Source organism: Dicentrarchus labrax, unplaced genomic scaffold, assembly GCF_905237075.1.
Source record: "Dicentrarchus labrax unplaced genomic scaffold, dlabrax2021, whole genome shotgun sequence".
NCBI classification, from domain to species: domain Eukaryota; kingdom Metazoa; phylum Chordata; class Actinopteri; family Moronidae; genus Dicentrarchus; species Dicentrarchus labrax.
Genome location: NW_026136723.1, coordinates 11,583,887 through 11,601,647, shown reverse-complemented (window position 1 = coordinate 11,601,647; position 17,761 = coordinate 11,583,887). Strand labels below are relative to the sequence as shown.

The window sequence follows — 17,761 nt, the reverse complement described above, 5'->3', positions numbered from 1 at the left end:
ATCAGTCGATTCAAATCAGTATTCACCTTTCCAATGAAGCTAGAAACTTTTATATAACCACATTTAGTATTATTGCAGTAACATAATTCACCTAAACATTAGGTAGCATGTTAGCATGTTTAAACATGTCACACGACGACCACGGATTTGGCTCAACAAGTGACTGCTCTGCTTCCCTGGAGCATTCTCTGTTTTTATTTTCCACCTTTAATACCCCTTTCCTCATCTTTCTGTTGTTCTTCCTCCTTGTGCTAAACATCCTACTCACTCATCTTTCCTCCTCATTCTCAGACAGGGCTTTCAGAGAGAGAAAAAATGCCAGGGGCAGGTTTGACTTCTGCCGGAGGAGTATGATGCAGTCATCAGAGGTAGTGTAGGTAAATAATTTGTACTTTTTTCCCCCCTTCTGGATACAAAAGCAAAGCAGCCAGTGAGCCTTGAAGAGCCAGGATATAAATATGACTAAAGAAATTGATTTCTATGGATCACAGCTTCCCTTTGTAGGAGATAACTCATGCAAATGCTGCAAAAGGGGGGTATTTGCAAATATAATGCTTGATTTATATGCTAATGTACACATAATTATGTAAATGCACAATGCTACCTTTCGATTTGCCGGCTCGTTTGTTGAAGCACAAAATACAAACTTTGTGTGCCTGTTGCATTTGCAGACAAGGGCAATTTATTCCTTGCAGCCACGCGGATATGCAGTGAGGCCTTTTATTGGCACATGGTGAAGAAATCTTTTAAGTGATCAACACTTTTATATACAGAGATTTATAGATCTGGGGAATTTACTGGCTCTGTCGGCTGATTAGTCAGACACAGTGAGTTCTAGGGCTAATTCAGTAATGTTATGGCTTTACAGGCGTACACCTCACAAGTGACACTAATAGTACATAAGTGAACATGAAGGCACAAAGGTAACACTCAGAGAGATTATTATTTATTTATCATTCTGCTGTTATGAGACATAATCAATCCCTGTGAGTTTCATTCTTATAATGATTATGTGATTGTGTCAGTTTTCTTTTCATTTCCTGCACCTATGCTGAACCACATTTCAGCCACAGAAAAGGTAGTTTTAAGTAGCCATGAAGCACTAACTAATTTGATCAAGCTTTGCAGAAGAAAGTGACTCATAATACTGATACTGGCTCAGTTCTGCAATTAGCAAAATTTAGTCTTGGTGATTATGCTCACTATTATAAATATATATTAACCAAGTCTATTTTTGTCTGAGACAATCCTAAGGCTGATCATTATTTCCTGCTTCAATCTTCTGCATCTTCAACTTGCAGCTTTTTAAGGACACTTTCTCACACATGATCCTGTTTGCTCTCTTACCCTGGTACTCGAATCGGAAACCCGGTTTGTTCTGTGAATGGTCACTATGGAAATATACTGTGGTCTCATGGGAGGTGGTGAGAAGGGAGGATGGAATATCTTGGCCGCTGAATCGGCCGATAACTGCGCTTGTATCAAGGGGCCCATTGCGTATCTCAAGGAAATCATGGTTGGCCTCGGTGGAGAAGTTGAGGAACTGCATGTGGGCTCCTGGGAGAAAAAGAAAAAATAAACCTTGAGAAAAAATGTAAAAGAAATTTAAAAAGGAGATGCCACCCACTTCCCGAAATACAATGTACATTCCAACCGTAGATGTTGTATAATTAAAGGTTCTTGAGTCTGGAAATGCCAAATGCATGCTGCAAGAACATCTTCACGTTTCTCACCGTAACCAACTGGCAGGTAGACTCTCCAGGTGCAGTCACTGTTGCTAGGGTAGTTGCCAGGGAAACCAGGACTGAGAATCATGCCCTCCATCTCCTCCCGGATTCCACCACATTGAGCTGGCAGAGGGCAGACAAAGCATTTCATTAGCATCTGCAAACAGTTATTCACCCAGATTAAAATAACATTACAAACATGCTCCGAAACAGTTCTATGTTTAGTAGTAAATCTGACCACCATCTCATCAAACGGGAAACTTTTCCACCAGATTTCCACTTTGGAGGAGGTGGAACTTTAAGGAGGGGCTCAACATTTCTGATTGGTTGAGCACTGGCAAGATTTAATTTCCACCATTTTTAATCTTGTATTCTTTTATCTCACAATTAAGGAACTCTGGAACTTTTTTCTTTCTACTTAAGATGTCAAAGTACCATATACTGCACCTTTTGCTGCTCTTCATCCTTCATCTTAAACCACTGACACATACATGTTTTATTGACTGAAATCTAGGACTAAGAGCTAGAAAAGAGGTGAAATGAGAAAAAAAAGGGTATGGAAAGTGATGAGCTCAAGAAAGATGAAAAGAGCGAGAGATCCTGACACCAAAATTAAAAAGATTAAAGGATGCTGAAACTAATGGTAAAAGAATTAGCTGACTCAAGGAGAAAAAAACAAACAGTGAAGAAGATTAAGAAATAAATGGGACTAACAGCTGACATAAGTCAGCCGAGGGAGAAACCACACAGAGAAACTCAGGGTGCTGTACCATTGTGTGTCTGTAAGGAATAAGCGAGGGGTTAAATGTTATCCTGTAGCAGCACAAAATGCCTGAGGTAATCAGGAAACTGCTGATGCCTGTGAACACGATGAATCTTCCCTCTACATCAACCAATCATGGTGTGAGATGGAACTAATTAAGCAATAGTAGGTTGTTCCAATAAGTGGGACCCGTTTGTCAAGGCACTCTTCCAGGCAGGAAGACTTGAGGTACAAAATGGAGAGTGTAGTTTAATTCAGTGTGTGTGCGCTCAGCTTTCAAGGCAGAAATATCATACTCATTTTAAAAAGGTACATAAGTTCTCATAAACTCAAAACAAAAACTGATGAAATATAACCGTTTTGTTTATATCTTAAATTTTCTTCATTTTCTGATGGATTCAAGAGCTAGGTTATGTCTGTCATATAAACTGTGTGAACTGTGTAACAGTACCAGAAAGCTAAAACATATTTTTTTAGTACATAGTGGTACTGTAGTCCAGTGCTTTTGTTCAAAGGCTTGCACACTTCAAGTTTTAAATTGAGAACTTGGCCACAGATGCTCTGTATTATGTAGGAAGGTATTTTTTTACCTATGCAGAGAGGAGGTGGGTAGTTCCATCGTCTGACAGTTCCAGGCATACAGGTGATATGCGAGTTCCCCTGCAAGGACCATCCATTCACCGATGTGTGCACACACAGACACAAATACAAAAAGTGCAACAAAGATCAGAAGATTAATTAATTTGTTCTTCCCACTGTCACTCATCTGTTGCTCCAGTTATTTGAGCCTGCTGCCTGTCTCCGCATGACTTCATGTGGCGACTAAATGACTAAATCCATCTGAAGTGACAGAGAATTATAGAGACAGGGAGCGTCACTGGCATTTTAAGGTGATCACATTTATTGCTGCACTGCTAAAATAAGCAATACAGCATTTCTCAGAAAGTTCTGGAATTGAGTTTCAAGGCTAACTTGACATCAAGATTAAAAATGAGATAATAACAAAAGAATCTGATGTAAGGACATAATGGACTAACTTAGCTGACCTTTTCTGAAAAATATTTCTACAGTCATAGTCAGAGAAAGCCTGGCACCCATGGTAATATAAGAGTCTGGAGAAGTTTAAAGTAGACACCAAAACAACATGAATATGAACACTTCTGAACTCTTATAATGCACTCTTTTAAATGTTGCACTGATTAAGGACTGCTACTGCAATGGTTGATAATTACTTTACTTATACCTTTATTTCTAATCATATAATTATTAATCAATACGAGTAGGACACAATACAGCACTTGTTCATACAAAAATATGTAGAAAAGCAAGTGCAACACTGGTGCAGTGTGATGCAAAGTGATGTGTGGCTACATGTCTGTGTTTTAACAGTACGACAGTTATATTCGGGTACATTTACATAATTCTCATGGATAATGCAAATACTGTGAGAAAAGCAATATTCTGGTCATTGATATGATTGCAAGTTAACAACATAACTTAAAACTGCTAGCAATAACAGACAATATTATTGAAGTATTTTCTGATTGTCCAGAAAGAAACATATGATTGAAATAATGATCTCAACCCTTTTTTGCTAAAACCTGCTTCTTGTCCTGCTGCTATCAAACCAAAACTCTTTGTCACAGCTATTGGTCTTTAACAATTAAAACATGCAAAGCAAAACCAGCTGAAAAGAAATGAGCGACATGAGCCAAACTTAATATTTCTGGGTGGGAACAGAGTGAACACTGGGGGGAACACTTAGTCCCGGTGGACCTGTACAGTGTTGTGGAGTGGAGAGGGAACTTTCAAATAGAATTTGTTTGAACTACTGCATCCAGTGTGTTGCACAGATGTCACCATCTGTCTCTTGAAGCCCAGATGACTACAGTGGAAGCACAGGAGAACTGTGCAGAATATAGTCAAACTGGGAGGCTGTGAAGAAGTAGGACTTTATAGCCCCTCATCCTATCAATTATAGGCAGCAGAGGGGGGATACCTGTCTGATGCCATCCTGCCTTTGCCTTTATACATATTTCAGCAACTTAATGGGAAAACTGTCATGCATCATAATGTCCAGGGTGGATGACAGAGATGAATCATAACAATCATTCCTTTATATATAAAAACACTGAGCTCAGCACATGCATAATTCGGTCAAATGAAAAGAGATGTAAATAAGGTGCATAGCTTCCATAACTGGTATCTATTAATGCTACGGGCAGAGTACTCTACTTATTAGTGCCATTATGTACACAACATATTTACATTAACATAATCAGAGCATACACTGGGGCTGAAGAATCAACAGATAACCTGGCTACAACATCCAGTTCAACCAGTCTACCTCAGTTTATTTTGTCTGACATTTTGATTTATCCACTACAGTAAAATGTGATCACTGCCTGCTGAGGTAACTGAAGAAAGGGAAGACTAACAGGGGCGACAGTGAAAAAGGCAAGAAAGGGATAAGCATCAATGTGGTTTCATGGTCATTTATGGCAGAACCACGTCTGAAGCTAGGAGAGGCTACCTGTAGAGTATATCCAGGTTCACACTGGAAAGACACCACATTATTCATCTGAAGACGCTCCCCAACCTTGATGCCATTCATAGGAACCACAGGCTCTGGACAGTTGGTCAGAGACACCGCTTAAGGAATAAAGAATAAATGAAAAGACATCAGAGACAGAGAAAAAGACAGGGAATATAATAATTATACAGAAAAAAATATAAAATGTAATTGAAATCTAACTAAAACAGTGCAGGAGAGATATCACAACCTGGGGAGAAAGGCAGCCAGCAAAAGAAATGTTCTCGAAGGTGTTGCTACTTTACATCAAGTAGTATGAACTGTTTTTTTTTTTACTTACTTTTGTATTCCAGCCTGAATCCAGCCGCAGACACACTAATATCAGAGAAAAAGTGGAGGTAGAGTTGGTTGGAGGTGCTGTTGAGGAGAGCTGGGACCGTGGTGCCTTGGGGAAAAGAATAATAGTAGAGTTTAACAATGCTATCTGGTGCATAGGCTGACGGTAACTAACTGTATAAGCTACTGGCAAATATCTGAAAAGTGCTGAAGCAAAAACACATGCATGGATGGTTGTTTATAGGTGCAATAGGATATCTGGGGAAACAGATGCATAATAGTGTGACCTACTCGATTTTAACAAGACAAAGAACGGATGCATTTGTTTCTTCCAATGTGTGGGTATGTAATCAGGTGAAAATAAAAGAAAACTACTTCTAAAAAAGGATACAACCATCACATAAAAACATCAGAACTACTATGATACTGCATGACCTAAAATTGGCTGTTTAATAACAAAAATATGTCAATATGGCATTTCTCTTTCATCTCTTCGCTTTAAGGTCCATCTAACATTTACTTTTAGTCTGGATCCAAGCACAAACAAAAGAAGAATTCCCTGCTGCTGTATCCTCACTGTGAGGGAAATAACACAGATTCTTTAAATCCACATAGAAAAGGCTAACCTTTGTAGAAATGTAACAAGATTTTCCCACAACCTAATGTACCAGCTGCCTTTGTACTCTTTGTTTACTTTAATTTAGCAATGTTACAATTCCAACTGTGCCAAATAAGACCCTCATTTTTAATACTGTACATGTTGGTTAACAAATACAGTATGTGTTCCAGGTCGTACGCTGCTCTGTGAATATTAATTAGGCTATGATGTTGCTTCGACTGTGATTTTGGGAAGTACAGATGAGTCGTTTTAAAATCTGTTTGATGTCCAAGGTTGATTAAACACGCAAGAAAATAAATGCACACACGCACGCACGCACGCACGCACGCACACACACACGCACACACACACACACACACACACACACACACACACACACACACACATGGCAATACCTGAGAAGCTGCCAAGCATGGTGTCAGTGTTGTCTCCTCCGTCAAACACCTCCAGTGAGTCCCAGTTCTGCTCTGTGACAAAGCTGATTACCTGGATCTGAGACAGGGAAGAGTAAGAAGGATTTAAGGAGCAGAGCAGTACCAGAAGGGGTCAAGGGTGTGTATGTGCATGGAGATCAAAATTGAGGTTGAAGGGCTGAAGATTAATGAGTGGGAGAAGGCAACATGAAAAGGTGTATGTGAAAATAGGCGACCCAGTGCAGGACTAAAAGCGTGGCTATTTGGCTAGTTACTGCTCTCACCTTAAGAGTAGTAGTCGTGCAAAACAACATGTAACAATCCTGTCCTGTGTACTCATTCTGTGTTTCACAGGCTCAAATAACTATATCAACTTTTACAGTACATAAGGTGAAAAAAATGTAAGTATCAAAGCCATAAAAGACTTCACACATAGCAAAAGTACAGAATTCTCCATAGACAACAGTTATTGTGCAATACAGTATGCCTTTCGCTTTCTTTATTTTGGAAGGCTGTGTTCAAGTGATGGCATTGGAGTTGAATTAAAAAAATGCATGACAGCTGCAGAGAACATTGGATATTTTTCAAAGAAAAGCATACTGAGACTTGTTCTTCTAACAACATAAAAAAGAAAGCACATACTGTAAGAACAGCATTCTGGAATCTCACAAAGGTTGTCTAAATGATGGATTTCAAAACTTATTTTGCAGTTGAATGCTAACCAAAGGAAGTGGCAGGCTCACTCCTAATACTGTAATTGCCAGAGCACTTAAAAATGAAAGCAAATGCGTGAAAGAGACTACTCTGTGCCATCTACAATGTCTCCGTCCGTCTTTAGCCAAAATTCATCAATTTCTTCAGCATTCTATGTGTCCTCCTTTATTCTTTTACTCTCTCCAAGCCTCCCTTTCTGTTCCCTCTCACATCCATTCCTCTGCCCTCTCGTCTGCCTCTGATGGTTATAGATCGGATACGAGCCAATTAAAGGGGCGGTAGGGGCTCTGGCACATCCTGGGGAGACGACGCAGATCACAGATTGATCTTTCATTAGGGGGCCACGGCAAATGTGCCGGCAAGGCACCTCGCTCCTTTAAGTTCTCCTCTGGATCGTGACACTCCAATCTAATGTGTCTCTGCTAGCTGGTAGAAGGGGAGCAACAATGAGTCAGACAGAAAGAAAGAGGATGATTAAGGGGTAAGTTGAAGTAGGAATAGTAAGGATGAGGAGGATTCACACGCCACATTTTGGTAGTACAGGCAGTGTCCTGTTTGCAGTGAGGGAGTGTGTGGGTGTGTGTTGGTGGTGCAAAAAAGACAAACTCTCATATAATTACCAAACTGTACTGTTGTCAGTCATGTATGTATACAACCCAGGTTCATGCTGTTTGGCTTTCAGAGGGATTCTTTCACCTCAAAGCTATTGCGGTATTAGTGTGTCGTGCAGCATGCTAAATGCAGCTATGGGCCATCTTGTGCATTTGACCCGCAAGGACAGTCAGCTGAGGTAGAGGAGCTAATAGCTGAGGGACGGCACTGAGGTCATTAGCCACAGAGGCTGAAGCATAAGCCTAAAAACTTTCCGTCAGGCAGATCCACAGGGACCCTGCCCAGGTTCCTAGTGGAGTTCCATCACACACGCATCAAAGAATAAGAATATGCAAAGTGAATTAACTCCCAAGAAAGAAAAGTAAAGTAATTGAAAATGCAATTATATACAAATTTATTTCAGGTTGTGCAATTTTAAGTTTCTGGCATAGTGAGCTGCAAAATTAAATTCTGCAAAGTCTATAGACTATCATTTAGCAGCTCTCCTGTAACCTTAGATCTGTAAATGCTACACCCTATTATACTGTGGTTAGGTCTGTTAATTAGCCCTTGGTAAGCTGAAACCATATCAACACACAGGAGCTTGTTGTCAAGACCATGCAGAGCTGTAAAGGTTACAGGCCAAAGGTAAACAATATCTGTTAATTCCTGTAATGGTCTGACCAGAGAGACCATTTTAAAAAGGTGGTTTACGTAATATGTTTAAAGTGAACAGATCACTGCAGCTCAGCCTCAGGCTGTTCATTAAAGGAGACAGAATCATTGGAAAACTAACATGCTGACAGTAGGAAGGTAAAAAACAAAAAACAGCACTTTAAATCAGAAATCCATTGTTATTACATTGCAGGCCTGTAAGTAAATTTTTGTATTGTATTACGAAGTGCATTATTATTATAACACTGCTTACCTGTCATTTCTAGACAGTGTGTAGATAGGTTGCAAATTTTATACGTCTGCAGTATACGTGCCAAAACTGAATTTCTCTTACCCTTCCCAAAACACAGACTTTGACTTCTTGTAACATCTAAGGACTTTGATCCTAACAGTAAATACTTTGGCACACTTCTTCCTCATGAGCTATTATTGTGACTTTCCCCCTTTTGTGGACTACAATCAGAGCGTTACTCCTTCGGTTTGGATAGAAATATGGGACTGGATTTGGGATGGGTTAGGGGGTGTGACATATTTACACACGTTGTAAATTAATCTGTCTCTGATTTACTCATGGATTTAACAAATTTCTGAAAATGTACATTGATTGCCAGGTACAGACTCTGTCATACAAACCTGGATTCCTGAACCTTCAGGGACTGTGATCTTCCAGACACAGTTGAGGCTGTTGAGGTAAGGCTCAGGAAAGCCCGGGGATAAAATGGTGCCAGTTCTATGGGTCAGATTGCCTCCACATGGAACTGCAGGAATGAAAAGATGCAAGTCATATTAGCAGTGTGCCAAATGTATCACAGCTACCAACTGGATGTACAAAGATGCAGGGAGAGTAAGATTAGGTATATGCATACACACATGAATACATTTGCACACCGAAATGACTATAAAAAATGCTAATATTAATCTTCCTCCTTAATCTTTTTTCCTAAAACATAGATGTGATTCTGCTAGAGGGATTAAGGAATTGTCTCAAAACAAATGTCAAAACAAGATGAAGATCACAGTTAACCAAAAGATTAGAAAGCAAAGAGAAGTCAAATTATCTTCACTTTCTGCTTGTTTTAGGAAAAATAAGTTTTTTAAGACACACTAAACTTAAATGATTTAATCACAACTACATGGAACTTTGGAGTCTGATCCACCTGGCAAGTGCACACACATGCACATTGTACTAGACACACTGTAACACTGTGTTTACAGTCTTCAAACACTGTCTTCCCAGCTTGTTCTGCACATTTACACATCTGGTGACAGCGGAGGAGCATCTGCTACAGCTGTATGTAGTGTGTGTGAGGATGTGTCTTTCTATATACATATGAGCATGTGTCTGTATATTTGTGACCCTCAGCAGTGCCTGCCACCTGTGTGCCGCGTGGCTAAATTTCGCAGTATCGCTACAGGCGACGGCTGGCAGCCCACATCTGTGTCAGAGTAACGAGAGTTTGACACTCAAGGCATCAAGTGAGAGAGACATTGCGACGGAAGCACGGGTGGAGAGAGTGAGGAAAAAAGTAATGAAACAAACAAACAAATAACAGATGAAACCAAGAGAAACAAACAAATGAGTGTGTAGGTGTTTGTGTTTGTGATACTTTCTGTATTTGATACTCATGTCGTACCTATACAGCTGGGTATGGAGCTGTTCCATTGTGCCAGAGCATTAGGAACCGTCAAACACTCAATGGCACTCGATCCCTCCAGCATATAACCTGGACTGCACTCAAAGCGGATCACGGCGCCAACAGCAAAGTTGTTACCCATACGGCGGCCATTCCGGGGCTCAGGGACTGAGCTGCACTGGGTGGCACTGGTCCGTGGCACAGCTTTGAAGAAACAAAGCGACAGACAGGGTGATTACAGGTGGAGATTAGGTCATTATCTGTGACATTTCCAAAAAATGATACTCTCTGTTACTGACTATGATAAGTTCATGATATATTAATCAATTAGTTTTCCAAACACTCAGCACTTGATCAATGGAGAGATTTGTTAGAAACGTTAGTATAGGTGTGACTGTCAGAATAATCACAAACAGACCATACTAAATGTGGTATTCAACTTCTCTTTGCCTTGTGGTTCTTTCAGCTTTCAATAAAATGCAAAAAAATGAATCATTTATTCATTAATCTTTTTCCAGAGCAGTCATCGCCTTTGGATATCTGAAGCAAATGACATTTCTGGTACAGTGCATTGTTTAAGGAAAATAACAACTCAAGAGAAAAGTCCTTCTTAGGGGAATAAAGGACCAGGGGAGTTTAAACACAACCTTTTCAACAGACTGCTATACTTCTACAGTGTTACTGCTCCAGAGCGCACACTTCTGCCGACACACGCACACAAACATCACAAATGAAATAGTGGCTGAAGGTGAATCCTTTCGAAATCACTCAGCAAGTCATCTATTATGGAGGGGAGCTGTGGCTGTTAGAAAAGAGGGAATCAAAAAGAAACAGGGCAGTAGGAGTTGTTTGTGTGCATGTGCTTGTGTCTTAAACACTTACCCTGGTAAACCAGGTGGAATCCTCTAGAGCTGGATTGGCCTTTGGAGGTGAAGCGGATCAGGATTTGGTTGGAGGTTGCTAATGGCAACGACTCACCTAAGATGTGGAAAAGTTAAAAGACACAATTTGCAATGCCATCTTATCAGCTAGGCAGTTAAATAACTAATAGTTCATGCATCTGTCTGCTACAATTCAAGTAAGATGTGAATGTTAGTGAATATTTCAGGGAGGGAATCTGTGTGTCCACCATGAAACTTGCAAAACAACAATCTGCTAATGATTGGGTGAAAGAGGACATACTGGGGTTCTCTGAATGTGGATATATTTGTTCATGTACAGCAATGCAGGAAACTGTGTGATTTCAGTGAAAATTAGCTGTTCAGTCTAGAGCAGTGCAATGTGACATTAGGTTTCCCAGCAAGACCTACTGTTATGAAAATATAACATGCTTATACGGCTTTGTAAGACATATCACAATATGGAAATACTTGGAGATTATTAAGATTATGCTAATATTGAATACAGAACAACGCTTATCTGCTATGCTTATTGGATAGCCAACAATTTCCTTCAGCTATATCGTGACTAAATGGGGGTCCTGATTATTGGCACTGATAGCATGTCACAGGAACAGCTGACCGCAGTCTGTCTACGACACATCAAGTCATGTCCTGGAAGCTTAGAAGCTACTTTTGATCAGCATATGTATGAACCTTAAACAACATGTCAGCTCACTGTCATGTTTCTTGTTTTACCCAGCTCAGAAACATTTCTAATTTACGGTTAATTTCTTTGGCTTGTCTCAGCTGGACTACTGTAACTCTCTGTTCACATCCCCAATTATCAAATCATTACTGGAGAATCTGCAGCTGGTTTCAAATGGTGCAGTAAGACTCCTAAGTGCTGTAACAACCAGCTGCACACATCACACCTCCCTTGGCTTTATTTCATTTGCTTCGTGTGAAATACAGAATCAAATTCTAGACTGGGTTTATCACCTGCAGTGTAAGGCTCTTCACAATCAAGCTCCTGCTTACATTCAGGGCTCTAAGTTCACCTGATCAGGGCTTAGTCGCTGTCCATCTGTCTTTTGTCATTGTAGCTTTCAGGTTTTAGAACAGCATATTTGGTCAGTCAGGTTTGCTTTTGAATGTAACTGAAAACCTATTTGTGCAGACAGGCCCTTCGTTAGTGTTTTGTTTGGTCTTTGTGTGTGAAATCTGTTTTTTAACTGAAATGTAAAGCATTTTGTGAGGTTTTCTCCACAATATGACATATCCATAAACTAAACGCTACATTATGGGCATATATATTGAGAAAGGGGTTCAACACTTCATGGGGTTTATGGGGTCTGTATGTTTACTATAAAATGATTCCTCAAAGAACATTTAACTGTGCCAAAATGCAGAACCTCTCACTATAAATCATATCCTCAGAAAGATTTTATGATATGATCGCCTGCTATCCTCATCAGCTCATAGTGTAATTAAACAAAAGGAAAGCCCCATGATGTATCCACTGTGGTGGAAAACTATTTGTTGACTGACGTCGAACATGATACGAAGCGTGAGCATCTCTGTCTCTGCCTCTCTGTCTTTTTCTCAGTGTGCTGCTGACTGGCTCTCTGCAGTGGATCTCATTACTCTGTGTCTGCTTGCTGTCACACTGTAGTGGGAGGCAGACGTGCTTAACCCCAGAGGCAACATCTGCCTGTCTGCGTGTGTGCGTCAGTGAATCTATCCCATGCATGTTTTGCTCACGTTTTCTTGTGCGAAAAAATCTGCTCTTAAGTGCAGTATGCTGAGATATGGCAATGCCAATTTATAATGCGTCATCACTGCAATTGTTCCGAGTTCCACTGTAGGATCCCCAAGGCATGCTGGGTAGTTTATTAGAGGAAGCCCTTGCTGTGTGCTATCATGGTGACAGTGTTTCATAATTTGCTGTGCAGTGCAGGTATTCATCTAGACAGATCAAACGTGTGTCAGCATGAAACTTATCAACCCTCTGGCCACTTTCCAACTCCTAACCACTTTGTCCTTAAAGTGATCCTTTACGCTGGCAGATATGACTTTGACTGGAAGTCAATAGTCAAAATTCAATGTGCTGCTGTTGGTGTGCACTGGTTCAGATACAGTATTCATGGGGAAATTACATGATAAAAGTAATGAAACTTAAATGTAGTTGAACTAAAATGTATTCCCTAGTCACACTTAGAATGGTGACCAAGAGATTGACAATTGCCTTTTTTTTTTAAGTCTATTCAAAAATGACCATTATGATAAGTCTCCTTGATTTCTTGATTCAGTCCTTTCGTCCTTTCTGCCACAAGGTATCATTTTCTTTTGTATGTTCCACATAACTTATTCAACTGACCCTTTCCTTTCTTTTCCTTTTATTCTGTTTGTCACCACTGCCTCTGACAATTCACAATCATTGCCCTTTCTGCTCACTATAGACTGACTTGTCACACCAGACATAAAAAAAAAAACATACTGTTGAATGCTCTTGTGAGACTAGGTGATATAATATGCTTTTGGAGGTCAATGCAGGTGTTTTGACTACTTTGAATCACTGTGTTGGACAAATAATATCCTGTCAGTAAAAAAATCATTACCTGACTGCCTATTTACCTCCCAGAATGGCAGCTTATATATTTAGACTGTATGGGTGAATTTCTTTCTTTATAAGCTTGCAGAAGTGTATGTTAGTTGATTAGTGAGCTTCAGTGTATCTGTATGGTAAAATGCATCTGGATTATGCCTAATTCATGCTAGCTCTTCAGTGGCCCTGTGTGTGTGGGCTAAAAGTCTCTCTTCGCTTGCCAAAGTGTGTCAGCTCTGCTCTGCCATGCCTGGTTAGAGAGCTCTGTGAACCTGCCGCCAGGAGTCTGCAGTTAATATAGCGTCCTGTTTATTGAGCTGTAAACTGGATTTTCTGAGGTCGCCCTGGACACAAACCAAAGTAATCATTTTGCTTTTGTCAAGCCACAGGGCTAGGAGAAGGCTGAGATGGAGAGCTGCCCTAAACTCACAAACCTTTTCACCCGACCCCCCTTTAAAGGTTGTATTTCCCCTATTCAATCTATTTCTTTTGTAGTCCATTAATACAGCTGTGGCATTAATCACATCCATGCATCCACAATTTTACAACACTGTTGCAACAGAAATAATTCTCCTTCACCTTTGCACTTTTAACCTTACAACAGTGTTTTTTTTTGCTTTTCACAATCCTCTTACATGACTGCTTTTATTCAGTTCTTCTTCATGTCTTCTGTACTTCTGTTGGACATGTGTTCAGAAATGTCTGTAAAAAAGGGCCATTTATAAAGCCCTAGGGACTAGTTTAGATTTAGAATTTAGGATTTAGGATTAAGGATACAACAAAGATCAGGATTATGCTCAGATAAAGGTAAAAAAAAAAATCTAAGTAAGTTTAGGGTTTAGGGCCAGCATTAACATCATACCCTTGCTTTAAAGTTGTTTTATGATAGTTATGATAGTTGCGGCAATGTTAATGCAGCTTTGAGTACTTTGTTTCAGGTCTTCATGCTAAAAGTCGGCAGCTATTTTCTTGATGAAAGAGGGTGAGGAAATCTCATGTCTCTGGCTTAAACCCGGCACAACACTATTTGTCTACATAATAACATGCACATGTATTCAGACAGTTGACATGTGTTTGTGAAATAACAAATCAGGTTTAAGAAGGATCCATGCGAGTCTTCTTGAGCCTGTCTGCTGATGTTATCCCTGTGACTCTTTTAGTTGTTGTCACTGGTGGATTGTTTTACAGCTCACTGGAGCCCACCTGCAGCCACGGCAGCTCTGCATGTGTCAGCAGTTTGTCTCTAAGTTTAACTTGATCCTTTTGAAAGGGATAAGGCTGAGACAACAATTCTTTCATTTTGTCCCCTCTCATGTCAAAAAATAATGGCCAAGAGGATAAAATAGTCAAATCACATTTGTGGATCTGTTACATGCTGAAGCTGAATAAAAGCTGTACAAGCATGTAGTCTTGCCTAGCTGCAGTTCAATCTAAATAGCTTCTATATTCCAGAGTTTGATATCTGCTGAAACTTCAAACATAGCAGTTACCCAAAATTTGAATGCATAAAGACATCTGAATGTGTGTGTTTTGTTAAAGTACCTGTGTGTGCTCCAGAAAGGGAGCTGAGAACACGGGAGTGCTGTGTCGCCCCATCATAAACCTCCACAATGTCATTCAGAGCTGTCTGGAAGAAGGCGAATTGGCTGAAGACCACTAGAAATGACGGATGAGGAAAGAAAATTGACATCAGAGGAGACAGAAATTAGCTTAAATTATTGACTGCATCACACTCACTCTGAACACTCAAACATCCATTTGAAATTACACAGAGCATCAATAAAAAGCACTTTGTAATATCCACTTTCAAAAAGAATATTATCAACAGCAATTTCAATCAAAATGTCTCTGCTTTAAAGCAAGGTGGATAATACCACCAGTTATGACAACACAACCCAAAACTGATATTACACGACTAGATCAGCAAGCCTGTCTGGACTTGATGGCTTGTCAGTAGATGAAAGGCTTTGGCAATGACAGCCAATCTGTTGCACAATGTGCAGCTAAAGCTCCATGATGGAGCTTTCATCCTTTCAACCAACCATTTTTTTTACAGCTATTGCCTGAATATATTCAGCGTCTCACATTTATTCTATGTCTAGTTTACTTGTGGCGAATATTGCAGGTTAAATAGAAGGATGAGTATGATGAGGGAGAGAGGGAGAGGGCAGAGGGGACACAGGACCAGTGCTCTCCATTAGGTGTGATCGCAGGACCTTATCATCTGAGTTAAACTTCAATATGAAACCGCATCTGTTTTCTCCTGCTCAACTTCAGTGATTTCCTTTATTCGTACATCATCTTTATCTCTATCTATCATAAGAGCAGCCAGTGGTTGCAGTGACACCCACTCCGTCGTCTGCGTTGAAATAGCCTATCATTAGGGCTGGTGCATCAGCTTAATGAGAAGCGGCAAGAATGGAGGCGAGAGCAATTTTGGCTCCGCACGACAAAGTGTGTTGCCCTGGGCCTCGCTGTCATTTTCCAGGAAAATGCAAATGTGGACTTTAATTATTTCAATTTCCTCTCTCGGTTTGAATCTGTTGAGTGAAATATGTTGCCGACAGGGTCCAAGAGGGATGGGTGCCCAGTCATTTTGGAGCCACGCCGGACCTCTGAATGGGCGTCATGACCTCGACATTCAGAAGACTGGGGTGAAGTACCCGAAAGCTAAACACATGCCAGGCACTGCCGTTTGGTGTAATTTAACAATGATGGGATTTGAGCTTTCCCTTAGAGAGGCACAATGCTGATAGCTCATTAAAGAGCCAGAGGGAGGAGAAAAAGAAGCATGGAATAAAAAAAAGAGAAAAGACGGACAGAAAGTGAAGCAGAGACACATCATGGACAAGTAAGTGAAACATGTTTGCTTCTGAATTTGCATGTTTGAGCTGTGTCACCCTTGTGCATTATTTTGCTTTCTGAATAATTTGCTGCTCCTACAGTATCAGATCACTTATTGGAAGCAAGCTGTGACCTTTAAGATGGAAATGCCAAAATGTAGAGAAAATCCACGAACTCTGGATCTCCCAGACACCAATTATTTTTGGTTTGTGCGTGTGTATATGACAGACATTGTTCTACCTGATGTGTAAAATAGTGAATAAATTGTTCCACCAAAGTAACATGAAAATATGTGTATGGCAATGAGACGGATGGATATGGGAACTATCAATCACTGTGTGATTTTACTATGTAAAAATGCATAGAATAACTCTCTGACTAAAGAGTTTTAATTGCACACACAATATGGTGTGTGTGGGAACTTTTACAAGTTTTGTTTGTTCTGTCCTACGCATCTATCGCTGAGAATATTCAGGTGTGAAAAAAGCTTTTTCTTCCTACATTTATTAGGTTCCACAGTGAAAAAAATAGGTAGATTTAGTGAAGCTCTTGAGCACAGTTTGAGCCTGATAAGGGCATTTTGTGCATCTTAATTAAACACACATGATTACCCACCTGTACACACTCACAGGCGCACGCAAAAATGCACATTTAAAATCTGCTAGGAAAAAAATGACCAAATACAGTAACACAGTTCTCTTCCTTGGCTTACCATAATCCTTGGGCACCACTACAGAATAGAGACAGGTCCGTGCACTGCTGTAGTTGCCAGGGTAACCAGGAGACAAGACCACTCCCTCCAAACCTGAGTACTGTCCACCACATGGAGCTAGAGAGAGACACCGAGATGAGACGTGAAGAGACAGGGCAGAGAGAGAGGGAAGGTCTAAAGCCAATAGTGTAGGATTCCATTTCTCCCCCTACCTCCTGCTTTCCCATCCCCTCTGTTCCATTACTCCTAAATTACTTTTCTTGTCTGATTGGACTTTGGGTGGAAGATGTCCCTGGTGTTTGCCACAGTGAAATTGCAATGTTTTCCAAGTGTCCCTCTGGGTTAGTCTGGGTGAGATGAGGCCCGGATCTCCTTTCCCTGCTTAAAACACCTAAAAAAATGCTCTGAGCACGCTTGTATCTTTGTGCAAGCGCTGATCCCATGTCTGTGACTGTGTTTTGCTTGTGTGAAAATGTGCGTGGTGTGACCATGTATTCCACCTGACGTATAACTGAGGCTTCACAATGTAAGACCTATATTCAGTGGCGTCTGGGATCTTTTACAAGCTTTTTCGGGGGAATATGCACAGCGTGTGTTAGTCGTGTCGTGGGAATGTCAGAGAGCAGCCAGGGTGACGCAGGTTTGGTCGTGAGTGTGAGGAGCAGATATGCAAAATAAGAAACTCTCTTCAAACTGCAGATTAAATTAAAGCTA

General features: G+C 40.4%; 1 protein-coding gene across 1 annotated transcript in view; it reads right to left on the bottom strand.

The window, feature by feature from the left end:
- csmd2 (CUB and Sushi multiple domains 2) overlaps positions 1-17,761 on the bottom strand; it is a 230,075-nt gene that overhangs the window by 49,479 nt on the left and 162,835 nt on the right. Inside the window, exons 32-42 of the mRNA XM_051389619.1 lie at positions 17,048-17,164; positions 15,034-15,147; positions 10,888-10,983; positions 10,006-10,209; positions 9,005-9,129; positions 6,374-6,470; positions 5,364-5,468; positions 5,024-5,142; positions 3,081-3,150; positions 1,734-1,850; positions 1,348-1,557 (exon numbers count right to left, since the gene is read on the bottom strand). Of these exons, the coding sequence (XP_051245579.1) occupies positions 1,348-1,557; positions 1,734-1,850; positions 3,081-3,150; positions 5,024-5,142; positions 5,364-5,468; positions 6,374-6,470; positions 9,005-9,129; positions 10,006-10,209; positions 10,888-10,983; positions 15,034-15,147; positions 17,048-17,164 (1,374 nt within the window). The remainder of the gene's footprint in view (positions 1-1,347; positions 1,558-1,733; positions 1,851-3,080; positions 3,151-5,023; positions 5,143-5,363; positions 5,469-6,373; positions 6,471-9,004; positions 9,130-10,005; positions 10,210-10,887; positions 10,984-15,033; positions 15,148-17,047; positions 17,165-17,761) is intronic.